Source organism: Hippichthys cyanospilos, chromosome 16 (assembly GCF_059441005.1).
Source record: "Hippichthys cyanospilos isolate Australia breed blue-spotted pipefish chromosome 16, RoL_Hcya_1.0, whole genome shotgun sequence".
In the NCBI taxonomy this organism is placed as follows: Eukaryota; Metazoa; Chordata; class Actinopteri; order Syngnathiformes; family Syngnathidae; genus Hippichthys; species Hippichthys cyanospilos.
In genome coordinates this window covers 12,641,233-12,661,304 of record NC_142384.1, presented here as the reverse complement: position 1 = coordinate 12,661,304, position 20,072 = coordinate 12,641,233, and the positions used below count along the sequence as shown (strand labels likewise).

The following is a 20,072-nucleotide window of genomic DNA, read 5'->3' as shown; positions in this document are numbered from 1 at the left end:
AAACGTAATGATGACGACAAAACAATCTGAGAGATCGAAAAGATTTTAAACAAACGACACAAGAGATTTCAAGAGTAGGAAACAGTTTGATGTATTTTGTGTCAAAAATCATTGAAATGTCCACCCTATTGCCATTTGGCCCAAATAAGTCATCAGTGCAAAGTGCAGCAACACGCCACTGTAGCACACATGGTAGCAACAAATCAGAAAGAAATGTTTAAATTCTATTAATTAAAAAAAAAAAAAAAGAATGCTGCTGTTAAAAAACTAGTTAACAATACAGTTTGTTTTGGACATTCACAGCATTAAATGGACAAACATGTTGTAGAGCTTGTGGCCTACCTGACGTATAGGAGGGGCTTGCTTGTGTGTATGATAAGTGCTGTACAGGAGGTGTGTGCCGATCGCTATAATATCATGCAACGTCTCTGAGTGTTCTTCTTGCTCTTTTTGTTACTGCGGTTGGTCTCCTTGTATCTTCTGATCTCTCTCACTAGTGAATAGAATGCTTCCTCCACACCCTGACGGGAACACAAATGCAGAACACGGTCACGCTGATGGAGGCATGCAAAACACACGCAGTCAAGGTTGTCACGCTCGCGCACCTGTCTGGTTTTGGCCGAAGTTTCCACGAAGGGCACGCCGTAACTCCGGGCCAGTTCCTGCGCTTGCCGCGTCTCCACCGAGCGCGTGCTCAAGTCGCTTTTGTTGCCCACCAGCACCATGGGAACGCTGTCGCTGTCCTTCACCCTGTTGATCTGCTCTCTGGACCAATCAGGAAGAGATTGCAGGCAACACAACCCTTTTTTCAGATCAGATTTTCAGAGCTTTTTGTACAATTATCCTGGATATATTTATACATCTTGAAAAAAAAAAATATATTATATTTATTTATTTATTTTTTAAGAGTCCAGACATTCAATCCGCCTAAGTAATTAGAATTGAATGACTAGACTTTAAAAATACCTTTTGGATTGAATAAGATAATACTGAAATAAAAAGCAAGCAGAAAAGTACAAATATAACTTAAAAGTGAGATTAAACACAAACCCATCCATGTCAGCTGAGACACGTTCCATTAGTTTCATTTTAAAGGATCACAAGACTGCAATGCTGCAAAAAAAGCGTCAAGGTTTTGTTCTATTTTGGTTTCTTTAGTTTTAAACTATGGTCCCCCCCAAAAAAAACAACAAAAGCAGTATATCAAAGACACTTGTAAGAAAATATGCCAGATAACATTCAAAGACTCTTCATTTGATTAATACGTTTGCATATATAGCTCAGCGGTCCTCAAATGGAGTATGGGAGATTTTAAACACACTTTCTGCAGGTGTGGACAAATATAATTTAATGCTTTGTAATGCCAAGAGAAACAGCACTTTTTACATTTTTAACGTGATGATGACACTTTAAGACAGTCATTAACTGGTCTCTACCGCCACCTACTGTCTCGATGTGAAACACCAACCAAAAATGTTTCGGTATGTTGACATTGTTTGACAGAAGCTCAACGGAATGTTGTAAAAAAAAATCGCAGGAAAATCAATGTAATAAATTCTATTAAAACGCATCTCAAAAATTGTACTTATAATGGGTTTATACGGTCCAAAATTTGGACAAAGATTTTTGTACACAAAATCGTAATGTCACAAGTACCTGTATAGGTGAACGTCTTCAAAAGACTTGGTGTTGTTGATGGCGTAGACACAGAGGAAACCCTCCCCTGTCCTCATGTATTGGTCCCTCATGGCACTATACTCCTCCTGGCCAGCAGTGTCCAGAATGTCCAAGAGACATGTCTCTCCGTCGATCACCACCTGCTTCCTGTACGAGTCCTGTATGACGTATACACGAGCGTCCATGTGTTAGCCATTTTAATTTTGTGCCTTACGGGTCCAGTTGTTCAGAAAATGTAAAGTTAATCAAAATGATCTGGATTAGATTTTTTTCTTTTTGCTATCGGGATCAGAAATCAGTCTAACATTTATGACATTTTTGGCACTCAACGGTGGATTGAATGACCCTCATCCAAATCGACCTTTTTTTTTTTTTAAAGATTTCCAAAACCAGATTACCAACACCCTAAAATGGACAATATATATCACAAAAATAACAAGCATCCACTTCTTTCTATTATTACTTATTCCAATTTTTCCTTTTGAATAACCCAAGATAAGCCAATCAGAAATCCAAAATCCAGTCCGATTAACTTTTGAGGAACTGGCCCATAAGAATTCTAATGTACAGATTATTAAGTAGATAATAAAGTACAAAAAAAGTAATTCCTATGATGACTGTGTTGCTGCACATTTGTGTGAGAGTACAATCTGAGAGATTATGGTAACATTTTGGGGTTAACAGTACAATCATTTATTAGATCGATTATAATGCATCAAGGGGAACCTCAATTTACACGAAGCTTTTTTTGTGTGTGTGTGTGTGTTGCACACCAAACCACTCCAGACTGATTTTATAGACATGGTAGACAGTGAGCGGTGCCCCACCTCGATGGTTGGATCATATTCATCCACAAAGTGATTCTGGATCAGCTGGATGGTGAGAGCACTCTTCCCCACGCCTCCGGCACCGACCACCACTAGCTTGTACTCGGTCATGCCTGCAAACTAACGCGAAAGCAAAACAATTGAAAACACACTGCGACCGCTTAGTTGTCAGACAGCTGATTCGTCTGATGATATAACGCTGTGACATGGCGACCCAGATTTAACTTTGACACTCTTAACCATATATGTCGCCTCCGACATTCGGCACGACGGTGTTACGTAAGAATAAGCCTTACCTTGTTCGTATTTGATTTTATAAGCGGGTGTGAGTTCACCAGTCCGGAGTTCACGCGTGAATGTATGACATTAGCATGCTACATAGCGTTAGCCTGAATACTATTTCCTTCCTCAAACCGCACGTAAAAATACACTTTAAGTCCTTTCGTCTTGTCCCGGGAAAAATCAAAACGTGAACACTGGATCTACTGCGGCTAACTGATGGTTGGTAATGGCAAAACCCGAAAGTTGTAAATAAACGACAACATCTAATTTAGCCCCCATCGACATCCATTGTTAATCATTGTAACAGTGAAAATTATTGCGATGATCCCACGCTAAACCACCAATAGGAGGCGGATTTTTAAAACAGACGTTAATTCTGTCCAATCATAGTGGAGATTTTGATATCAGTGCCGCCTATTACAAAAAATATCCAATCATGCATGGGTCTGAATACACATGGGCGAGGTCTTTGAGCTATATCGGATAGTCACTTATTAGTGTACTTGCACTTTATTTAAGTAGTTATTCAATATTTCTCCCTCGCTTGGAAATTAAAATGTATATTCCCTGTGTTAAAATAAACTCGTTATATTTTTCTAACTCCCCGGTCCCAACACGAGGTAAAAAAAAAATGACGTGAATAAAGAGTGGTATAATTTAGCATAGTAGTATGAAACGTTGCCATCACAGAATTTTAATCTGTTTTTTTTATTTTATTTTAAATTGTACCCCATTAAAATCGTTTTTGGACCTCTACTGCTCTCTTGCGGTTATAGTGATGAACATCTAGCCCCTACGGAAATGAACGGACACGCACTTGTTCGCCATCCCGCGTCGTGACGTTCATATTGCTGCCGCACTCCCCCACAGAGTGCATCTGCTCCCATACCTAATCTTTGCCTAAAATCACAGCGATAATCCAGTTTCCATCTGCCCCGAGAAACAGTCGGAAGGAGTAAATGGCCACTGCTCCATAGCTGTGAAAGAGGTTGACTAATTTAAATTAAATAAATAATGGAACAAACAGCAGACACTTGTAAAATAGCTGCTTAGGTTTTATTATGAACAAGAATTTTTCACATACACTACTTTCGTACATAAGCTATTTTCCAGTTTTTTTCATCTTAAAATATTTAAGATTGAAGTGTTTACACACTACTTCCCATCACGTTTCAACACATTTCAAGGAGATTGAGAGGAAAACAACATTTGGATGGCATTAAACTGAGACAAAGAAGAAAGTGGATTAAAAATTCACTGATACGACACTGAAAAATGTTCACAGGAATAATCATTCTTTTTTTCAACATTTTACTTGAAAGATAAAATAAGCTTCTGTTGACCCTTAACATTCTAGCAGTGTATTTTGTCCCATCAAGATCACTATTTCCAAGCTCACAGTAAGACAGCTGACCTGAAAAAAGATGTCAAATAAAAATGTCATAATTGATTGCAGTGTAAGTACATGCAGTGTGTATTTGCATTTCGTGTGTGCACATGAACACGCCTCCTGTTTAGAGTGTGAGTCTCTTTGTGCTGGTACACAGATTTCCCTGTGACTCCATTAGTCAGCTGCCATTGCATCAAGTTTGCTTTTTTATAGGATGGAGACAGCCACTATATTTAAAAAAAACCACACAAATATCACCCTCTTATAATACATAATGTTGTTGCATCAAGTCGATGTTGTTCGACTGACACTTTGGTGCCAAATCTGCACATCCTGGCGTTCGAGTGTGCTCACATCCATTTTGTGTATGTTAAAGGAGCAGAGGGATGATGGGGGAATGCACTGCTGTGCTCATTATAACATGCTCACTGCACAACGTTTTAGCACCTGTACCCAACTGACAGAACAACACACTATCACTTATCCATTGATTTCAAATGGCCTTGTTTCAAGGATAAGAAAAAAAAAACTGTGCTGAATGAATGGGGAGAAAGCGGGAAACAAACAAATCACACATCATTTTTGGACTATTTTGCATCAATTGGAGAACAAAACACCATAGTGCTCTAAATCAAATAAATATTCTGGAGTGTTGGGTGATTACTGATCATATGAGCCTTGTGACCCGTGAGCCAGACCTGACCTAGTTAGGTCATACACAGGTGAGCTTCATTCAGACGCCATCAAGGGAAGCCTGCCACTATACGACTAATAAGAACCTTTTTCCTCTCTCATTTGGATGTTTTGAAGTTGCATGGCACCAATTTCATGAAAAAAGGAAGGATGTGACTCATTAAAACGGTGCTTAACCCTTGTGCTGTATTTTTTCCAATCCTTTAACCTTTACATCAAAGGCATTTCACATCATAGGGAAAGCATTGAATGAAGACAATAGGGAGCTGAAATTTCACCCAGACGGCGACAGCATGTCAAAGTTCAACATGGCACGGTCACTTAGTTATCACACTACCATGTGTGCGCTATCCCTTGGCTAAAAGACTGCAAGAATGTTGTGGTAGAAAACCCCAAATTGGTCAAAATATTGCACAAGGGTTAAGTGGGTGTCTGTGTGTGTGTGTATGTGTCGATCATCACTCTTCATTATGGATATTATTCTTAAAAACAGACATGCACTCCCTGAAAAAAAAATGCAGCTTAAACATTAGATCTGAAATACAACACAAGACAGACGCTCACTGCAATTCTTCCTCAAGATGGACATGGACCAATCACAGCGAGCCGTGCCTTGTGGGAGGATGTCTGGGGGATGAGCTAAGCATATAAGTATTGTATGTGTTAATGTATATAACACTGCCTTCTGCCACACACATAAATCCACACAACAAAAGATTCATTATACTTTTGGAATTGTACAAAAGTACACAGCTAGTTCTTCCCTTCCTGTTTTTGTACAAACGTGGATCAGATCAGTGTCTCTTCTACGTCAACTTCTTCTCCTCTACTCCACTGCACTTGTATGAGTTGTATCCAGGCGGCTGCACGTACTCCTCAGATTTATCCCAGTCCGACACCCATCCGGCCCCGCCTCCTCCGGAGCCGCCGCCGTTTGAACCGACCACCTGTTGGCTCATGGCCCCGTACTGGCCGCCGCCGGTTCGGTACAGTTCCTCTGTCTCGTTGGCCAGCTCGTCTTCGTCGATGATGCCGCACTTCTCTTGGCTGGTATCTTCGATGTCGGCCCATGGCTGCTTTTCTCCCGACGCGAAGATTCCTGAAAGTAAGGAAAAGTGGGTGTCTTATTGTGCGGAGGCCGAAGGCCTTCACGTTCATGTTATCCCTATTCTTTAATATTATTGTTTTCGTTTCAACCACTTTTTATGTCTTGCCTCATCTTCCACAGGTTTCAGCTATCATTCAAATTTTAGCAGATTCAGAAGACTTGTGCAATATGGACCATTCTTTTTTCGTTTTACAAATTGTCAAAATTGCTTATTTTTCACCCCAAAAAACAATCTATTTAAATGAGCGATTCAACGAAACAGACTAAATTCATTCTTCTTAGAATTTCATATTCAACATTTTTGATTCATAATGGGAATGCATTTCAGCCCCCCAAAAATTCACTCATACCAAAAACAAACAACAACAAAAAAATCATTGGGATTTCCCCAAAATTTCGGTCCAAAAAAATCTTCCAATTTCCAATGTTATACTCATTGCCTAATTGGACATTGCAGAACCTTTGGTTTGTCCAACTTTTGCTAAAGAATGACATCCTCATGAAGGCTTACCATAGAAAACAACTCCTCCATAGTGAACCAGGGATGCTATAAGGAAGACGTACTGCCACTCCTCGCGTGTCTAAAATGAAGATGAAAACCCCATCACAACTTTGCTATTTTCAATTGAGAAATGCATGCTTCTTACTTTATGTTTGGTCATGGCTCCCACTATGAGTGGACACACCATTCCAGACAATGTTCCCACCCCGTTTGAGATCCCCATTAGTATGCTGGCGTATCGAGGCGCAATATCCAAGTGATTGACATTGAAACCTAAAAAAAGATTTGAAACACTCAAATTATAACTACAATCATTTGCAGCAAGTAAAATGTCATCTCTTTTGTACCTGATATTGCAAAGCCGCTAAAACCGACAGCAAGCACTAAGAAGGAGATGGCTACACCTTTTGTGTGAGAATATCCCACCACAAGTAGGAGGGTGGCCTCCATGCCAAAACCTGAAAACAGAGTAAAAATATAATCATAAAATGATTTCTTGTATCATTGTCATAATCATCATTTTTGCTGTTTAAAAAGTGAACATATGCATAGTCACTTCACTAGGTAGAGTTTTATGAATGACATGATATCATCCAAAAGCTGTGTGAAAAATGATGACTCAGCAAAGATAATATTCAAAGAAGTTATATATGCTAAGGCCTTTGCAGCATTCAACAAAAGTGCAGTTTGAAATTTCCAAAAGTCAAGAGACGTGTATTAAACTACATGAAACTAATAAAAGTCAACACACAGGTAAAAGCTGAGTAGGGCAATCTAACTAAATGTGTTAAGTTTTGCTTTTGCGAAGATTGACTTTAACTCATTTCACAAAAAATAAAAAATAGAAAATTAATGTTTAAAGAGCCTTGTATTGAACCCCAACTAAAAAATGTTACAAGAACAACTCCACAAAATTAATTAGACCAAAAAACTAGCTAGCTATGTTATGCTAACCTAAATGGCAATAAATATTCAATATTGCAAAGTTTTTCCCACTTATATTTCTTTGATTAAAAACACACTTTTTATTTTGTTTTGACAGTGTATAGTGTATAGGATGTATATAGTTGTTTGGAAACAGTCACCTGTAAAAAGTAAAAACATTAAAGAGAACATGTGGTGCATCCCACGACAAACTATTTCTACTATTTTGTCAAAATCATTGACATTGTCGTCATACTGCCATTACAGCCCTACACTATGTGCAGGTGTACCCAATGTTGTTGACCTCAAGATATTGCACTAAACCAGCTGTGATACTTTGGGTGGTAGAAAACAATACAAAGTAAAAAATCACCTCCACAGTTCATGAGTTTCCTGACATTGGTAGTGGTCATTAAATTGTGGGATCGAAGGTAGTCGGCTAGCTGGCCTCCCACTGGAACGATGATGGTCATCACGAGATGGGGCAAAGCCGACACCATGCCCACCTGATAGATAGGATAGATCTTAAATTATTAAACCTTATATGGTAACTGTACTGTTTTCCCTTCCCTTCCTATCCCTTTGGCTGTAGTTTCATGGAGAGCTGCGGTTATATTAGCCGCACCCTGAAGTCTAATTGGAGTGAAGCCTATAGCTAACCAAACATGCATGAAAACCCCATGGGCCTTCCGGTCCCCATTACCCGTGAAAAACGAGGGATTCCTATATTTCTTAATTTCTACCCCCACTCTCTTTGTGATAATGATGGGGGACACCCCAGTAGAAGTACTGTAATCCAAAACTCAAGCATCCAAACATTCAGTTGCGCTGCTGACCTTGCTGATCTCAAAACCAAAAACTTCTTCAAAGTAGGCCGGCTGGCTGATGAGAAGCAGGTAGAAGGTCCAGCTCCTGCAGAAGTTGGCCACAATGATGGCGTAGACGGGCATGGAGGTGAAGAACTGCCTCCATGGAGTCTTAAATTTCTGTCGCCAATGAGAATGAAATGTGACCGTGATCCACTCACTGCATGAGATTATGTTTATAGCCAAAGATGTTTTTTTTTGTTTTTTTTTTTAAACACAAGCTTGTCTTTTTTTTCACCGTGACAGAGACGTACCTGGAGCGGGTTGAGAAATGTTGCTGACTCTCCAATTGCATCCTCAATATACTTCCTCTCCTCTGGGGTGATAGTGGGATGGGCAGCTGGACTCTCGTAGGACACCAGGACCCAGAACAAGTACCAGAATATCCCAAAACTGCCTGGTTAAGTTCAAAAGTTTAGAAAGAAATTAAAATCGATGAATAATCTTAAACAGATCATGTTTGGTGGACATTCTGAGTACATGGTGTACTTCCATGTAGAACAGGCTAGTTGCAACATATACATGGCACATGCTCACCATAGACGTAGAATACAGAAGGCCACCCAGTGTATTGCACCAATATTCCCGCTAAAGGCATGGCCACCACAGCTCCTGCATAGGATCCTACAAGTGCAAGAAGTTTCATTTCAACTTTCAGCGAGACAACCCCTAAAACCAAAATAAGGGGCTGCTCCAGGTATGTCTCTCTGTCGGGACTATAGGGCTGATAAAGTCCATCAGGGGGCCGAGAAAATCATTTCCAAATATATTTCTTAGTGTTAAATAAAATGTTGCAAGAACTTAACAAGTTACACATAGTTCAGAGGGGGGTGAGGCCCCCTGTTGTCCCACTTAAGCAACGTCTCTGCTTAAACCAAGAGCTGTAGCAAAATTGTTGTCTTTTGAACTATTTGCAAACAAAAAGATAAAGACTAACTTAATTACAAATTAAGATTTTTGCCTGAAAGTATTCCATAGAAAATGACTGTTAACATAAAGTGTTTTTCTTTTGGGATGAAAGAAAAGATCTGTTCTCAAAAGGAAATCCTTCCCTTAATTCTAAATAAAGTTTTCATATGACTGGTGATGTTAGGTGGCATATGCAATTGACTACTTGAGTAAAATCATTCTGATATGGGAGGACTGGGTTTTTAAGATAAAAAAAATATCTATCACATTTTTTATGAATTATATTTATATTTCCCTGAAACGTTTATGTAATTAATTTGACATATTTTTCTTGAATTCTACTTTATAAATCTATTTTAAAATCTCACGTGCCTTTGTGTACCCCCATGTAAGAGAACATGTAAGAGAACCAAAGATTTCTCACATCACAGAAAATTTTCTTTCAATTAAGCTTCTGGGGTAAAAATTGCATTAGTTCTGGATGATAAAAACATTTCCTAAACCATGATTACTAACAATGTGAAAATTCCCAGTCCCCTCTCAGTGACAGTAAACATTTGTTGTCCCTGAAAGCAGAACTTACTGTATATTAATCAATAGAAAAAAAAAACAGAGATGACCAAATAAGCATTGCAGTTGGTACCACAATTTTGAACTTACCACAAAATGCGGTGGTGGCTAATCGACTTCTCTCTAGTGGAGGAGCCCACTTTGCCCAAATGCCATGGCAGGCCGGGTACGACACACCCTGCAGGATGCAAGCCAGTCAGCGAAAGAGACTCAGGTGGACAAAAACATGCAATCCTCCGCAAATTCACTGTACCTCAACAAGGCCTTGACATATTCTGACCAGTATAACGCAGCTGTAATGGCAGCGGGCGGCAGATGGGATCAGCATATTGAGGGTTGACGTGGCCACGATGGCAAAGCCAAAAACTCTGGAGTACATAAGGGCAAAATAAAGCTGCCTCAAAATGTACTGGGAACAATAACACTAGCTCAACAGAAAGGCATAAAAAAACATTGAAAAAAAAATATTGACATGTTGATTTTAGGGATACTCACAATATTCAATATTGCTGTTTTTCAAATCGATACCAGTAAAAGTAGTCACAGATACCTACATCAAGTATGGATACTACTGGTACTTTTGATACACAAAATTTACCCCAAAACTAAACAAATAATTTTAAAGAAATACCTAGTACAGAGATCTCATGATAGCATTTTTATTTAAAAAAAAATACAATAAATTAAAGCCAGTTTTCCCTTTTCATTTTCTATTTCTATACTTTACAAAACTTGCGTTTTGATGGGCATCTGCCATACAGTTATGTCTTTAGTTCCCTATCAGGCCAATACCACGCGACAATACCACAATGAACATAGCAGTCCTAAGTAGATCAGACGTTTACCCTGAGACAAATCACCTGTTGGCTGCAAATTTCTGACATATAAAACCTCCAGGGATCTGCGTGACAATGTAGCCCCAGAAGAAGGAGCCATGGATCATGCCCACCGTCTCTGGATCCCAAGTGAACTGTGCAGCCTGAGGCAAAGTGGCATTTAATATTTTAATGAAAAAAAAGCATATAAAAACGACAGGAGCATCACTCAAGCGCTGCACCTACCACGAGCACTTCCTTGTTGCCTTTGTAGACAGTGTGGTCGTTGACCATGCTGACAATGGCCACGCCCAGATTGCATCGGATGCCGAAGGAGATGCAGAAGCCCAGGCCAGAGAGGATGGCGATGATGTAACGCCTGGGTAGCCCAAAGCAGGTACAGTCCACCACGGGCAGCTCCTTCTCCTGCACCAGCTCAGGACGGCCCTCGGCCGACAGCTCGATGGTTTCTCCATTGGGCTGCTGCTTGTCAATCAACCTGATTGTGCAGGAGAGCATTTACAAATATTGAACATAGCACCTTTGCCCAAGACTTTGGAGCAGCTACCGGGATTGAAAAGCATAGACATGATCCGGTGTGTTTGTTTTTGATGTGTACATTTTACATTGACATTTTCTACTCAAGCTATTCAAGGATCATATCACCTGATTCAAAAGGACCCCTTGTGGGATAAATTCTTGGATTCATCCGTCAAGTTATCATGAGACCCAGCTATGAATCTTCTGGTTAAAGGGCTATTCAGAAATTCACAAAAAAATCATAGCAAAAATGTTCCATGATAATCCAAATTTCTAAATTCTTCCAAGCACTAGTCAGTGCCCAGTTTTCACCTTGTAACATGATAAGGTACCGCTTGGTATTTATTATATGGTGCAGAATGGAGGATTAACACAGGTTTAATGCACGTGTGTTTTGCTATCTTCTGCTCAACAAAAGGTGTTAAAAGAACGATACAAAAAGAGAAGATTTGTGAAGTAAGCCATTCCACGATTCGACCAATAAATTGCCAGTTACTGTATGTGCTCTCACTTGGTTTTAAATGAAAGGGATTCTAAATCAAGTGTCTCACAATTTTCAGCAGTAAAAACCTAATCTTTTGTCTATAATATGAAAGCTAAATTATTTTTCATGCACAATTAATACCTTTAAAAACACAGTTTCAATGTTTTTCAGGTGTGTAACATTTAAGAATGTTAAAAAAAAACATTAATAAAACTCAGGTTTAGAGTCTTGGACCAGTGGTATTCAAATGGGGGTACATGAGGCTACCTCAGGGGGGTAAGTGAGATTTAGGTGAGACATATTTAATGCAATGTAATGCGGTGACGACAACAGTAATTTTCCTCACAAACTAAAAGCAAATTAATTGTAACATAAATGAACTCATTAGTAGATTGAGAAATGCCGGTTGCCTTTATTTTGTTAATTTTTATCCAATTGCACAGTCAATTTTCTAGTAGACAAACCTGACATAAAACAGATCGTGACTGCATGCTTTTGCATACGTGTGCATCCGCATTGAGCACTCTTGTGTGTCACATGCACACTTTCCATTGAGCTTGATCTACTTAGTCAGTGAGCTGTACAGAAATGTATAGAAATGATTGCGATCATCACAGGGACGTTCATGTATTTCAGATTTTTTGTTTTTGTTTTATTCGTTTTTACGGGAGTATAAAAAAAACTGTAGAAAATGAATCATTTCTCTCATGCACTCAGCACTACCGCGTGATTCTCACTTACTCACGCAGACTCACACATACATACATACACACGCATACACACACACACAACATGGGGCGAGTCACATTCTGACACTGGTTCATTATTGATGCGTTTTTGGATGAGATAAATAATTCAGCGTGGCTTTTTATACTGTAATGTGTCACTACACATCTATCTGCCTGCACGGCTGTCTGTTCCTGTATTTTCAGCTAACATCTGCAGTTTACTCCGTATTCTCCCAGCTGCAAACTCAGCATCACATTTTTTACGCTATATACATATATATATGTATAATTACTGTGGGTGTTAACAGATGAAAACAATACATAATATTATACTTTGTAAAAGCGGTATTTTAGAATTTGTAGGAGATTTAATACATCTGCTTCCTGCCTTCTACTCGCTCTAGCTCTACCTCTTAATCTGTCACAACATTGAGATTAGGATTATAAAAATGATTTACTTCCGGAAATGAATATGGAGTAGCAAAGTAGCGCAGGGCGTTGTTTCCAAATGACGACAAACTGTACTGTATAGTTTTTTAGAATGATCTCAAAATTTTGTGAATTTCACTCCAAATCAGCATATATTGTATATGTTAACTGATTTACTGCCAACCCAGTTGAAATTGTTTTTTGATTTATATGCCAGTGGAATTTGTTCATTCCCATCACAGTAAAAATGGATGTTTGACGTCTTTAGCCGTCAATGGCAGTAAATGAGTAAATTTAGAAAGATATGTGTCATTGATTGGCACCGTACCATGTGCGATGGCAGACAATACTGGTATCGGCAGTTTAACGATCACAAAAAAATAACAAATTAGTAGTCAGGCCTGACACGGTTGCCGTTCCTGCTGATCACATTTTCACAAAGTATGCTGACTCAAATGCGCTGCATCAGCAATTTCATATACCAAATTTTATGGTGAGAGATTTGTTTGAAATCTAATGTTTCTAGAGAGGAAATTAGCGTGCTGCTAAGCGTAGTTTAAACTCAAGTGATGTGAAAAACGTACATTGAATATACATTCTTCATACATAAATAAGGATTACTCAATATTTTTTAATCATAATCCCAATACCTCCACACTAGAGGAACATAGAACTTTACAGGAAGGAGTTAGTATCATTATTAACAAGTGATGAATCAGCCTGCTGTCTTCTCCTGTGGAAACAATGCGCCGAATGGCCTCCTGAAATCCGACTTGAGCGCAGCGGAAGCATCCTCATTAGACGCCGAGACAGATTGCAGCCTGACACTTCCACATATGCTACCAGCTAACGAGACTAGCCTACAGCCAAAACCAATCTTAATTACAGCTGCTTCACGCTGAAGCACGATCGAGGTGTATTGTGATCTGTAAATGTCCCAAAACTGCTAACGTACTCGCTTAATGTGTAGGAGTGTGAATGTTACATTTGTGTAAAGCCCCCACAATATGAGAACGATTCCACGTTTAGCGTTTATAACACTAAATATCACACTGCACGTTGTACACAGCAAAGCTCTTAAACTATTGAGGGTAAAAAGACAGAATAAAGAGAAACAATTCCATAGCGCTTCTACCCATGTAGTCATGATGGCAAGGAGACAGGAGCTGCTTTACTAGCTCTCAGCTGGTAACAACTAATGAGCAAGGTAGGAGGCCTCTGACCTCGGGCCCTTTGGAATATCATAATTACAACAACAGTAAGAGCCTGGAGGGACCTGGCATCGGAGGTCTTTGCACGCTCACTGTGAAACTTGGATTCAACTTTTTTTTTTTAATCATGTGGTGTGACTGTGCTGTGACGAAAATCAAGGAGGAACACACATGAAAATGTTCGGCCCCGTAGCAGCCAGTCAACTTCGGGAACGGACTGTAACGCCATGTGCAGCGTCTAGTATAGGTTTGTAAATGAGTGATGAGAATTAAATGCATCTGTATATATTAAGCTCTGAAGATCATTCTTGTTCAGTGGGTTTTTTTTTGCCATACCAGGACTAGATCATCTTCTCAAGGGTTGCTGGTGTGCTGGTGGTGACTATCGCACCCTGAACAAGTTGCCAGTCAATTGCAGGGCACACAAAGACAAATAACTATTCAAAGTCACAATCACACCTAAGGACAATTCAGAATGTCCAATATTTTTTCCATGTATGTTTTTGGAATGTGGGAGGAAACCGGAGAGCCTGGAGAAAACACACCCGGGTACAGGGAGAACATGCAAACTCCACACAGGAAGAACTCTTTATTGTAATTAAGAAATAAAAGTAATTTTCACCCTGAGCATTCTGTAAAAATTGATTAGAAAACCACATAATTAAGACATTTGCCATTATTAAACGTATGGGCATTAGCAGACTTTTTTTTGTCTACGTTTGAAAGTTCAGACTGCGTTTGAATGCACCACACTGCAAAGCATGTATAGTTAGCGGACAGCATTACCGTTGCATACAATGGCAATTGAATATGTTTTTTTTTTTTTTTTTAATGCCAATGAATTGGTGTCGATGGCTCTGTCATGTGACGGCAAGAAAAACATGTTGCATGGACTCAAGCTAGCCACTCTGTTAAAAAAATTATAAAAGCCAATTTCAAAATAAAAACCGACTATGGATATAAGTTGGCCTTCACAAGCTTCTGCAACCTTCTGCTCCTTTGATGAGATGGGTTTTGTCCCTAGTTCAAATCCGGCTCGCTCAGACCTTCATGTGTAGAGTTTGCATGTTCTCCCCAAGCCTGCGTCTCTCTCCGGGCACTTCCTTCCTTCCACACTCCAAAAAACATGCATGGCAGGTGTATTGAACATCTATAAGATTCTTTAGATGTGATTGGGTGTGTGAATGTTTGTTCATCAGCCAGTGACCCTCATTAGGATAAGCAGCTACAGATAACACAATTCCAAAATATTCCAACACCATCAAAATTATTGTTGAAGCTTAGATTGTATTATTATTATTATTGTTCATATTAGCAAGTTTATATGCCTACAGATCATTCGACGTCAACCATGACACATGTTGGCTGGTGACCTATGACCTTTGTTCTCCTGTATATTAAATCATGAATTCACTGAGTGTTCTGTGTAATCCTCTCATAAGAGGATGATGGCCGGAGAGAAACAGCCAGGAAGGCTGACAGCAAATATATTATATAACATAGCAGACGCCTCATTCTCATTAGTTGCCATGCGCTACAATTGATCGGGCATTGTTCTCAATGTAAACCCGGGCATCCGAAACTATTTTCATTTATAGTTTATTCTGCGATTTTTCTTAGTTATGGTATTTCTGGCGCTCCTTCCGTGAGCCATGCGCTCTCCCCGAAGTGAACAGATTGGGTCTCGGTGGGAATTTGTCACCCAGGGAGACACCCTCCCCTTCCTCATCCTGCCACACTACTTTTTCCCCCTTTCGCTATCCAATCAACACGCATATCTGGCATAGAACCACACATGTATTGTTTTATAAACTATGTTATCTGAATAATCTGATCGGTAAAAATCCTCCTTAATAATCCTTCATTAAACACTGATCAGACACCATTAGACACACCTGCACAATCTGACGCACCCCAAGAAAAAATATTATTCAAAAATATTTTCTTTACACGACCCTGGTGTCCCTACACAATGTAACGATCACAACCATTTTAATAAAGCTGTTGCATTGCATCTGATTAGATTGCATATGGAACTAATGTTGTGGACTGTCTACATGTAATCTTCATGTGTGTGTGCATGTGTCTAAATCCCAACATACATGATGGACATCCCATAAACTGATGAACATGAACTGCTAGAGTTTGACAATTCCTTCCATAACAGCCTCGAGTAGGAACAGAGAGTCAGGAGATTGCAAAATAATTCATAACTTGTCACTGAGCAAAATTTAAAAAAAAAAACAAAATGGAGTAACAAACAGTTTAACACAGTGCAGTTCACCATCAATGGTAACAACAACCACAACAAGAAACCCGTTATTAATATAACAGTACTTCCCAAAACTAAGAGTGTGTCATACATACTGAAGAAAAGTGATGATTTGATGAATGGATGGTTAGCAAGCTAGTGATAGCTAATTAGCTAGTGATAGCTAATTAGCTAGTGATAGATAGATAGATAGATAGATAGATAGATAGATAGATAGATAGATAGATAGATAGATAGATAGATAGATAGATAGATAGATAGATAGATAGATAGATAGATAGATGGATAGATGGATGGATGGATGGATGGATGGATGGATGATGGATAGATAGATAGATAGATAGATAGATAGATAGATAGATAGATAGATAGATAGATAGATAGATAGATAGATAGATAGATAGATAGATAGATAGATAGATAGATAGATAGATAGATAGATAGATAGATAGATAGATAGACAGATAGATAGGAGTATTGTCAAGCCAAAAGAGCAGAAAAAAGTATCAAACAATAATTAATACTTCCCACCACAATTTGAATATTTTATCAAAGCCACGATGGCACCAAGGCACTGTGCATCATAAATGAAATTGTAGCACTCTGGCGGATGTGAAATGGATTAAAAATGGATTACCTGCTACTTTCCGCATTGCCTTGTGTGTAGTCGCAACTAACATCTCCTAGTGGAGTTGGCCCACGGGGTGTTGTTGGAAACTTTAAAAATGTGGATGCGGCCAAAACGGTGACGAGGCGATAGGTGTGTTTAACATCAAGTAAAATTCTATTTGCTTCTGCGCACCAGTGATGATGTGATTTATGTGCAAAGTGTGATCTATAAGAGGAACAAGTACATTTGACCTTACAGCGCTGCTGTTTGTGCTTACCTAGTGGAGTTTAATATAGAAACAGGAGATGCATTCTGATGGAGAAATTGTTTAAATAATAAATGAACTTCTGGCTGCTTTCATCATGGAGGGATCACACTTTTGTCTGTGAGCTGGTGAGATTTCTCCAACTCGGGGAAGGCAGGCACCGGGGAGGCCCTCCTCACCACACACAGATGAAAATACAGAGAATGCGTACATATATCTGCCTTGCATGTCGCCCGTTTGAACCGAAAGGAACGCCTTCAGTGTGCATGTCTGTTAATCTGCAAGCGTGATGGGATGAAAGTTGTTTCAATGGATGGACGGATGATGGGATGGATGAGGAGGGAGCGGCTGCAGGAAGTGACATGGGCTAGGATGGCACGAGTGGGAGGGGAGAGTTTAGGGATTTGCGTGGCTCGACATCTGGACTGAAAAACAGGCTATTTCAGGACGGGATTTGTACATTTGCTCGCTACCTCAAATCCTAAGAGAACGCAAGCTTAAAGCAAAGGTTATTGCACGAGCCTCTATCATTGATTATCATCTCTATTTTTTTACACTCAAATATTGTCCGTGCAACAGTCTGCATTGCAACACAAATTATACATCTATGAGATACTGTACGTTTTCCCAATATTCGTGACATATATTCTTACGATTCTGGTGTTTTCAAAATTATTACCCACACACCTGTAAGATTTGCAATGTTGGAGAAGCAGTATTTCATGTGAATCTATTATATCAAACTTAAATATCTTGTTAACAGAAATTTTGGAGTCATAACATATGTGTTTGGAAGAATGCTATCTTATTACTGCTAAAAATGAGGGCAATTTTGCTTGTCTTAGAGACAGAAGGCAGTAAATATTAGAGAAAACTGGGGGTCAAAATTTTACAAGATAACGACGCAGAAAGTGGTTTTACGGGATTAGTAACAAAAATAAATTGCGCATGCATATTTGCAAAAGCAGAATTTGGTTAGTCATGCCACTGCACTTCATAAAGACACTTTTCTCCTTTTTTTGCACCTTTTCTCCACAAACTATGCACCTTAAACTTGACCCTCGTCCCATTTTATCTTTTAAAGGTGCAGAAAAGAACTTTTCCGCTATTACCAGTCATATGTGGACTGCACCGAACTCTTTCTCGCTTGAGAAAACGTGCAGACGTTTTGAGTCGGAAAAGTGATTTACCCAAAGGGAGGAAAAAAATTAAGTACCTGTTTATTCTTCCCAGAGTTTTGGCCGCGACCGCCTTAAACCTGTCAGGTCGGACCTCCATCCTTCTTGCTGGCACTGCTCGCAGCCGGCCCGTGTGCTCCTCTCTCGCGTGAACGCGCGCACAATACGCGCATACGCCCGCCTGCTCGCTCTCGTGCCTCCAGACTGGCAAGTAAAAAAGCGCAAGGATGTTACTGGCTTTGTTTAGTGGTGGCGATGACGTATCGTTGTACTTTATGTAGAGGTCTGCAGACAAAACTCTTTAAAAAGTAGAAAGAAAGAGATTCATACTAAGTGAAGTATCACAGACCAAAATGCACTTAAAGGTATAAAAAGCAAATCGTAAACATGATTTTTTACTGTCTTTCTATAACATTTGTTTTAATCACAGAATAGTTTGCATTGTTCATTACTTTAGTGCTCATTGTGAAAATAACTATTTCACACGCTAAATTCCAACTTCATGTCACTTTACCTTATCTGTACCGTATATATTAATAATATGAAATAATAAAAATAAATATGTGTAAAGGACTAAACCTCGTAGTGACCGTGTCCAATAAAAAAACAAAAAGCATACCTGCAAACTTCAGTTTTTATTTGAAGTAAAAAACAACAAAACGATTTGTATTATGCCAATGGTAGGTAAAATTTCTTCCTTTAAGGCTGTTTTAATAAAATCTACATCTACAAAATAATTACAGTATATTTTACAGCATCACAATCAACATATGATCTGAAATGAAACAAGTATCACAGACTTGTTTGGATACATCCACAAATCGTTGAGTATCTTCACTAACAATTTAACAAACTCAAGCCAACCTAATAAAATGTAAAATAAAACGTCTATATGAAGAGTCATCACATAATGTTTAACTTAGTTTTAATCTGATACTTACACACTTAAATGCAAACATGAGTGAAATGTTTATACAAGTCAAAATGAATTTTCAGAATGCTTATTTTTATAATCTGGTGTCTTTATAGCTCGAACAGTCATTGTCAATCACGAAATAATAATAAGTTTTTCTTAAACACACTTTAAGTTTGTAAAGAAAATCTCAAAGTGCACTGCACCATTGCTAATGTGGAAATAATCAATTTGAACTCAATCAAACCAAAAACGACAATTCATTTACAGCAAATTGCTAAGCAGCGATGTACGAGTATAGTGGACAGGCAGAACAATAAAATGTCCATCCGCTAGATGGCAGAATATGCACTAACACATGCATCCAATATTCAAAAAGGTTTTGTGACAAGTGTTTGTGTCGATAAAGATTGGACAACGCTATTTACTTTACCTGGCTGCTGTGACACTAGGTACCATTTTCATGAGACAGGTGGCATAACTCTACTCGGAGTTATGTTAGACACTTCCATCTGTCCATCCATCCATACCTGGATCATCAAAATCACATATCTTCTTGAGGGTCGTGGTCGTGCTGAAGTCTACTTCAGTCTTTGGGCAATAGGCGGGATACACACTGAATTGGTTGCTAGCCAATTGCAGGGTACACAGATACAAACAATCATTCACCCTCACAAACACAAAAAAAGAGAAAGAGGGAGGGCTGTGCCGTTGTGAGAGTCGTCACAGACGACTTCAATCATCATTCATTGGCAGTGAAAGCGATTCCTTTCATTCTCTTTAAATGTGGCGTGCTTGTCATGCAGTTAAGTCTCAACACGGCCGAAGCCCAGTCGTGCTGTGAAGTGAGCGCTTCATTCTGACGCCTTGTTTACATAT

At 39.1% G+C, this 20,072-nt stretch overlaps 2 protein-coding genes across 2 annotated transcripts; both read right to left on the bottom strand.

Moving 5' to 3' along the window:
• Positions 1–75: 75 nt before the first annotated feature.
• On the bottom strand, positions 76–3,102 carry LOC148410660 (GTPase KRas). Its single transcript, XM_088438006.1, has 5 exons — positions 2,801–3,102; positions 2,505–2,624; positions 1,657–1,835; positions 606–765; positions 76–521 (listed from the first exon to the last, which is right to left on the bottom strand). The coding sequence occupies exons 2-5, from the start codon at positions 2,613–2,615 to the stop codon at positions 408–410; spliced, it is 564 nt and encodes a 187-aa protein (XP_088294132.1). The 5' UTR covers positions 2,616–2,624; positions 2,801–3,102; the 3' UTR covers positions 76–407.
• A 718-nt stretch (positions 3,103–3,820) lies between these two features.
• slc17a7a (solute carrier family 17 member 7a) lies at positions 3,821–18,475 on the bottom strand. The gene is made up of 13 exons (XM_088437331.1): positions 18,319–18,475; positions 10,810–11,062; positions 10,609–10,727; positions 10,002–10,116; positions 9,839–9,926; positions 8,807–8,893; positions 8,524–8,666; positions 8,240–8,389; positions 7,777–7,909; positions 6,827–6,937; positions 6,625–6,752; positions 6,489–6,558; positions 3,821–5,968 (listed from the first exon to the last, which is right to left on the bottom strand). The coding sequence occupies exons 1-13, from the start codon at positions 18,378–18,380 to the stop codon at positions 5,676–5,678; spliced, it is 1,752 nt and encodes a 583-aa protein (XP_088293457.1). The 5' UTR covers positions 18,381–18,475; the 3' UTR covers positions 3,821–5,675.
• Between the last annotated feature and the right edge of the window lie 1,597 nt (positions 18,476–20,072).